The following is a 7,500-nucleotide window of genomic DNA, read 5'->3' on the forward strand; positions in this document are numbered from 1 at the left end:
ACCAGTGGCAACGGTACACCGACGACCGGCATACTACCGGGCAAGCTGGGTGAGGTGACCCCCGGTGGTGGTCCACCGGCATCCGGGCCGGCCGGTAACGGAAGCATGCTGGTCGCCGAGCAGGGTTTCGTCCGGTTTCGAGCCCTCGAAGAGCCGTCGCTCGGTGCGAGCCAGCGCAACGCCACCAACGCCAACGTCAACAACAAGCTGTTTATGAACGCGTAAGAAAAAGGTGGCCAGATTTCAGTGTCGGCCCTGAGAGCGTTTGTTAGCTGGTGGGGTAGGTGTGCCACTGCCCCGTTTCACGGTGATATTAAGGTTACGCAAAAAACAGAATGTGGGGCTCTAGCAAAGAAGGGGGAGCACCACACCCAAACCCCGGTGTTGTTGTCCGGTGTCCATGTGCTCTGGGATAAAGGGCGCGCGCGTGCTAGGGAATGTACATAGTTAAATGGTAGAATGCGTCAAATGCGTCTTTTATGCGAAAAGGATACAGGATACGGGACCGAGTGAAGTAAAAGGGCGCACTCACCCTTTCCATCTCTATATTCAAGGATAGTTTCTTAGCACATTCTTTCATTTCCCTTTCCCGACCTCTTTCTCCGCTGGATGGAGGCAGGCCACCGTTTTTTTTTTCGATTGGGCTTCTACGCCAGCCACTTACTCCCACGGAGGAGCGCTACTCGTTCGGGCCTGCTAATGAGCCTGCACTTCCGTTCGCTTTCTCTTGCTGACCATGATGTGTGATTAGCATTCCAAGCACCACTTCTTGCCACACGTTGATGGTTGATCTTTCCAGGGGCGCACAGCACAGTATCCTGGGCAGGGGGGGGGTGTACGTGCCGGGAATGGTGCATGGGTGTGGGTTTGTCAATTAGTCATTGGGCGGCCCATCATGCCATTCCAGCTGTTCCACGAGAGGCGCCAGGATACTGGGCTGGCTACAAAGCCAGATAAAATTCAACCTCCACCCAAATACCCACCTCTCTCTGGCTCTCTGTCCCTCTCTCAAATACAGTCAACTAATTGTGATGATTTAATCCGTCGTCTACGTAAAGAATTCGTAAGCTCTCGTATCTTATGCCAGGAAGCGAAATGAGTGTGAGAGGACTAGAAGGTGTGAGAACCAGTGTAGAGGTTTCTTCTCGCAGGGCTTCTGTTTTAGGATCCTTTTTAGTGTACACCAACCAACCAGGATTAGAGTAATGACTGTGTCTGTGTGTATAGCGATGAGTAAACGAATATTTAAATACTGAACCAGATCATAAAAAACCAATAGACAAAAATTCAACATCATCCCCTCCACGTATCCGTGTCCTTCAGTTCGTGCGCACACAGCAAGAGGCAGCAGCATGGAACTACTACTTCAAGGGTTCTTGCCATTACCGCAAATCAAAACGGATGATGAGCCTGCTCTCCCAATAATTACATACACACGGAAACACGCTAGTCTGTTTTATAAATGTAAAGTGTAGCAAATGGCAACACAAACACTGTATCTATATGTGAATATCGTTTTTTTAAACTATTATTATTAATATATTTTAATGTACAATCAACGCCCTAGTATTACGATAGTTGCGGTTTACGTTGTTTCTCGATACTTTTTTTTGTTTTTTGTATTCTTCCGTTTCCCCGAGAACGGGAGAGATTCGTCTCGTTTTAATCTATTAACTTTAAAACAGCAGCAAAACCGCCCAAGCATTTACTTTTGTTGTGGCCGAGGGCTGCGAGTGAAGCACAGGGTGAAGAAAACAATCACCACTTGCAGGAGGGGGGACCATTTTCCAGTTTCCCTTTCCGCACCTGCGGCCGTGTGGTGCCACGATCGCACAACAAATAATGCCGATTTCCTAGCGTGCTAACGGGTTCGAATGCATTCGATTTTCGTGATAGAGAAGAAACTAGAGATAAAGGAGGCGATACAGTGGACCCTATCGGTCCCATGACTTATGAGTTACTTAAAGGAATCAGGAATCGGGAACGTGTTTGTACACAAACCCATTGTGGATTGATCTGTTGGTTTTGGGTTTACCTTTGTTTAGTAGCTGTCCGTTGAACGGCCTCTGCCTCGAGCTCCTCCTTCTACTCCTCTCCTGTTCATGCAGGGCTCACATCTGACAGCGGCAGAAGAATGTAAAGTAAAATGTATAGAAAAAGGGCAAAGTAAAATCGTAAAACAATTTCACAAACCAATCAGAACGGCTGCGCGATAGCGTGGTGCTGTTATAGAAAGAGATCTATTTAAATAAAGTGAAAAAGAGGGTCAAAGATGATCGGAAGGAAGGATAACTAGTACCGCTTCACCACTGAAACAAAACACATTCACAAAACATACAACACACAAACAAATAGGCAGTGATTCAGTAAAGTAAATAGCAAGCAAACGCATCCATGAACCAGGTTACTATCCGGCAGGATAGTAAAGTTGATAATTGATCCCCGCTGTCCACAGATTGAATGAAGAAAACCATATTTAGGGAACAGTAGTATCGAAGAAAAAAGGTTGCACCGAAGCCGGAAAAGCGCAAGAAAAGCATTTGACATTTAATCGCAGCAACAGACGACATAAAGATCGAGCCAAACAAAACGAAACAAAAAGCTAAGGCACTACCGAGATCCGAGCAACCGCCCTGTTTCTTCTAGTTGTCGCGCTAGGTGCTAGGCGTCAACCGGTTGCTTTGGTTAGCCAATGATGGCCAGCAGACAACAAAACTCAAACGAAACCAACGGACGACAAATCTGTTCTCTCTTTGTTGTTGGATGTCATGGGGTTGTGGAAGATGCTGTGTTGGAGATGAAGACTCCCACCCCTTCTGCACAACTGTCCGCTGTGGCAGGGGTATAAATATTAAACTTAATAATAAATAAATCACGGCAGAGAGGGAAAGTTAGGGGATGAGGCAAACGCATTATAATCCGGATCGTGCTAAACGAGGCCAATCGGATAAAGCACCTGGCACGATCGGTGCGGGATCCCACGGTAAAAACGGGCTGAAACAGACAAACGGAGATAAGCGGAAGAGGAGCCAGCGAAAGCGAAAGAGAAGAACCGTTGATGTACCGATGGAAAAAGAAAACATTAAAAAGTGTGCAAGGAGCCGGGGAAAGCGATACAGCACCCCGCGTGAATATATATATATATACATAAAAATATTTAAAGTAATTAAATTCATTAAATTAAGGAAGCGAAAAACGTAAAATAAAGATGCAACATTCGACAAAAACTTAAACCCGATCGCAGTTTGGATCATTTATCAGCCATTCCCTTTTCAAACCGGTGACGATGACGATGACGACCTGCATGTGTCTAGGTACTACCGTGTGCGCGGTTCCCGTTTTCGATTGCCCCCGCCCTGTGAGCGCGAAATGTGCGGATGTACAGATGGCATTAGCGGAGGATAGCACGGAACGAGAAGAGCTTGCCAGAGTACCACAAAGTGCCACCACCGGCGGTCGCGTTGTGTAAATAGTAAATTAATTATAAAAAAAAAAGATGGAACAGATCAGTGGAGCAACAGGATGGTATGATGATGCTGTATGGATAACGGATCTTTGGAACTGATATAAAATAGTAAAACAAAAGAAAAAAGAAATTGAAAATGTAGGAAAGCAGAATCGAATGAATAATTGAAGTGATTAGCTAAATGGATAATGAAAGAGGCGAGAGCACGTTTAACGCTCAGATGATTTAACACTTAGCACACGGTGGCTACCGTAATTTGTGAATCCCGGTTCCCCCTATTTGCTACATTTGATGTTGACTCGGTCAGAGCGATGGGTGATAGATATGCTGCACAAATAGCAGTCTGCAGCAGCAGTTTCATCTTCAAACAAGAAAAACATCCCAGCCCCACTTAAGCCCTGTAAACTCACGGAGACGTTATAGCGTGTAGTGACGTGACCGGAAATGAACATGAAATGTGATTATTGTGAACGAAACAAACAGAACCCTTGCTGAGCATGAGTGCGTCGCCTAGTCTGAGGAGCGGAGGGCCTAGGAGTATGTAATTAAACCATTTGTCTGTACGTGTGCGGCTGTGTGTGACAGGTAATGTAACAATAGAGTCTGTAAAGATCCCTTTAAAAAATACGCACACACGGTCACACTCCCACATACACTTTCACAAACACTGATCATATTCTCCCCCTACAACGCGATAGGATCCCCGTATAGGCAGCACATTTCAGAAACCAGCTCTCTGCTCGGCAAGAAAATGAATAAAATGGCGTAAAATAATGGAGAAATAATAAAAAAAGAAAAGCATGGAAATGAAACCAACATGTTTGCGAACTTTGATTTGATGCTCGCGAAAGAAAGTAATCAGACAAGCGGACGATTATGTTGAGGTAAGACATCACACTGGCTTTGATCTTTTTTACATGCTGAACATTCATGGCGGATCAAGTAGGCTGTATCCTTTTGACATTCGTAATTCGCTGCCAGAATGGACAAGGAAGACCTCTGCAAGGGCCTGTTGGTTTAATTTACTTCTCAAACGTTAAAAAGAATGGTGAGTACTAGTGATTTCACGAAAAAACTATGTTCTTCATCATGTATTCCTCTATTAGTGCGAACTAGAAAATGTATAAAAACAGTCCCTCGCAAGTATCCTTCAAGTGTTCTCAACTAATCATCAGACTCAAGAAATAAAGTCTCCCCAAAAAAAATTGTCTAAGGTTAGTAGGCGTTCTACTTTATTTATTTTCCTATTCTTACGATAAAAATAGGGAAATAGAAGATAGAAGCTTGGAGGGAAGATAGGGCACTAGCTTGTGTAAAACGTTCGATTGAATAAGTGTTGATTACAATCAGGGAACAGGATTCGTTGTTTCTTCTAATATCCTAATGCTTCTTTATCACACAATTTTGATGCCATTTCTTTTATAGCGAATAAGAGAACATGAAAACCATAGATGGACGAAAAATGGGCTCACGATTTCAACTTATTTGAAGACGAAAAAGATGTTATCAATCTAAAAGATGATCTGGCATCACTTGTTAATCACTAAGAACTGCTTTGAATCATAAATTTAGATTTTGATCGAAATCTTACAACGATCCTTCAACCTTCTCCAGAGGTCAAAGTAAGCGAGAGCCCAGGAGCTCGAGGAACTAGAAAGTAGAAGTTGTTTTTCTTTTCTTTTCTTCCCTCCGAAGGATAACGAGCCTGGCATGCAGTTTATGGCCTTGCCCAACGCTATACAGAACAGACAGGCAACCAGCAGGTACACGATGACGGCCTGCTGCACCTGAACATCCCTTCTTTCGTTGGGAAGAATCAACGAACGGTCCCTGCTTCGTTCCGTAGGACGACACCATCGGCACCTTGCACGATTCGTTGCGCGGTTTGGTTGATTTACGAGAACAGGACGGAATCAGCGGGTCCACTTCCTTCCCCCCGTTTGCTTTCTTCCATTGTTGAGAAATTAAGGAAACGCAAACAAGACGGAGGCCTTTGTCGATGTGCATCACACCTTGCGCCAGGACCTCATTATTGCTCTGTCCAACGTGAGTTTCAATTCGATTAATTCGGAAACGCACGGAACGCACCGAAAGCCCAACACATCGGCAGGGAAATTAGTTTGTGCCAATCTGCCACAAATTAGTCACCGAGAGACGGTGGTCTCGGTGGAATGGTGGTCCTTTTCATGGTTTTAATGTCGACCAGTGTACTGGGCAAGTGTTCTCGATTTGATGCGCTCCATTAGCTGCAGTCACTGGTGGATGCCGGAATGTCGCCAGTCAAGCACCACGCACACACGGTGGTCTGCTAGTTTCCGGTTCTACGCGCAAACACGCAATGGAAATTGGAATTTTGGGAAAATGGATTCCACCACCCGCAATGGCCAATGATCTGGAAGGCTAATTAATTTGACCGTGGCTAGGACTCGGTTGGTTGGTGAGAGGTGTGGTTGATTGGCCAGTGCAGAAGGACGAAATTAACAAGTTTTCCAGTCAACGGTTGTCGATTGTTTGGCGTTGCGTTTGTATTGAAGTTCAAACGACGTTCAGGATTCAATTTGAGAACGTTTTTCTTTTATTCATCCGATTGAATTGCCAGCGGTTGATGAGAGATCTTTCGTTTGTACATCAATTCTAGAATTGTCTTACAAGCAGCAGAGTTAGTGGCCTCACCTTCGTGCATCTGGGTGTGGAATATAAATAAGTCTAACTATTCCTACCACAAGTACCCAGCCAATGAACCAGCCTTGGGGATTGACGAAACAGCAATGATCGACTGGAATGATAGAATGTGAGATAAACATTTCCATTGCATTCTTTCGGGATCCTGAATATCGTGCATAAGTAAAACAATCAATTCTGCAGCTCAAACGATGTTGAGAGTAAACAATTCTCTAGTTACATCATACAAAGCAAGGGTAACCATGCAGTACAATGTATCCCGAATGCTAAATTTAGCCACTGGCACTGGTATAATCAAGAAACTGTTTCTGTTTTCATTCTTTGGTTTATTATTCTCATAAGTACATACATGTAGTATGTGTTTTTTATCGATAGGGCTGGTATCAGTACCGACTTCCACTCAAAGATTGCGCATCGAATGCGCCAATCAGCCTTATCTAGTAATCTTCAGTTTGCACTGTTCAGCATTGGTCATGTACTTCCCGTTCGTTGGCTAATACAAACGTGGTTCGTTGGCAAATGCTTTGCCATTATAAACCTCCCAACCGTTTACCTGAGTCACATTTATCTGATTTACTTTTTCTATCCATGTTGCTACACCGGAAAGCGCCTGTAGTAATTCAATCCACGTGGGAAAGTTGGTGCTGGTCAATGAGTCCAGTACGAAGCCCAAAGTGTCACTATCCAGTTTGCTCAACGCTAATGATACCAGCAATTCATCGGATAAAAAAGATAATCCACTATTCTTGACCAATTCTAACGTTTTGATCATGTCCATCAGTATCTGTGGCTTATCTTGATTTTGGTAGCTTCGTAGCGAAGGGATTTTATCGAACTGAGCGAGATTATCCAAACGTTCCTGGATTAAGCTGTCCCGGGTCTTTCGGCGATTCGGGACACTATCGGCGGCTACTTTACTCATTGGCGCCACTTTAGCTTTCACTGTGTTCCCCTGACCCCGTACAACTTGGTCATGCTCATCTTTCTTCTCTTCTTCTCTCTGCTCATCTTTGTCTTGCGGTTTCATTTCCTGTTTCAACGCTTCGAGCAGCTCGAGCCCGTCTATATAGTTTTGATAAAACTCTTTTCGCTCGTTTTGGTGGGCAGGGAGGCCTTCGACCTGTGGCAGCACTCGCCACGCTTCGGTGAACGTATCCCGAAGCATCTTCTCGTGAAGTGGCACCAGGAAGGGTTGCTCCTTTAAGTCCGCTGCTCGCAGTTTCCAAAGTAGGTGAACCTGAAACACCTTCAACGCTTTGAGCTGATTGTAATACTTGGCCTCGTGAGTCACCCATTGCGTATCCATTACTGGTTAACCACGTATTCGACACGCTGTTAACACTTGGAATAAG

At 44.6% G+C, this 7,500-nt stretch overlaps 2 protein-coding genes across 3 annotated transcripts in view; one reads left to right on the forward strand and one right to left on the reverse strand.

The window, feature by feature from the left end:
- Positions 1–3,233, forward strand: part of LOC126574817 (uncharacterized) — a 47,170-nt gene extending 43,937 nt beyond the window's left edge. For both annotated transcript variants that reach the window (XM_050235201.1, XM_050235202.1), the window contains one exon: positions 1–3,233. This exon is cut by the window's left edge and continues 3,803 nt beyond it. In XM_050235201.1, the coding sequence (XP_050091158.1) occupies positions 1–225 (225 nt within the window). In that variant the 3' untranslated portion in view covers positions 226–3,233.
- A 3,220-nt stretch (positions 3,234–6,453) lies between these two features.
- Positions 6,454–7,500, reverse strand: part of LOC126574758 (uncharacterized) — a 1,098-nt gene continuing 51 nt past the window's right edge. The window contains exon 1 of the mRNA XM_050235112.1: positions 6,454–7,500. This exon is cut by the window's right edge and continues 51 nt beyond it. Within this exon, the coding sequence (XP_050091069.1) occupies positions 6,642–7,454 (813 nt within the window). The 5' untranslated portion in view covers positions 7,455–7,500 and the 3' untranslated portion in view covers positions 6,454–6,641.

This window comes from Anopheles aquasalis, chromosome 3, assembly GCF_943734665.1.
Source record: "Anopheles aquasalis chromosome 3, idAnoAquaMG_Q_19, whole genome shotgun sequence".
NCBI lineage: Eukaryota > Metazoa > Arthropoda > Insecta > Diptera > Culicidae > Anopheles > Anopheles aquasalis.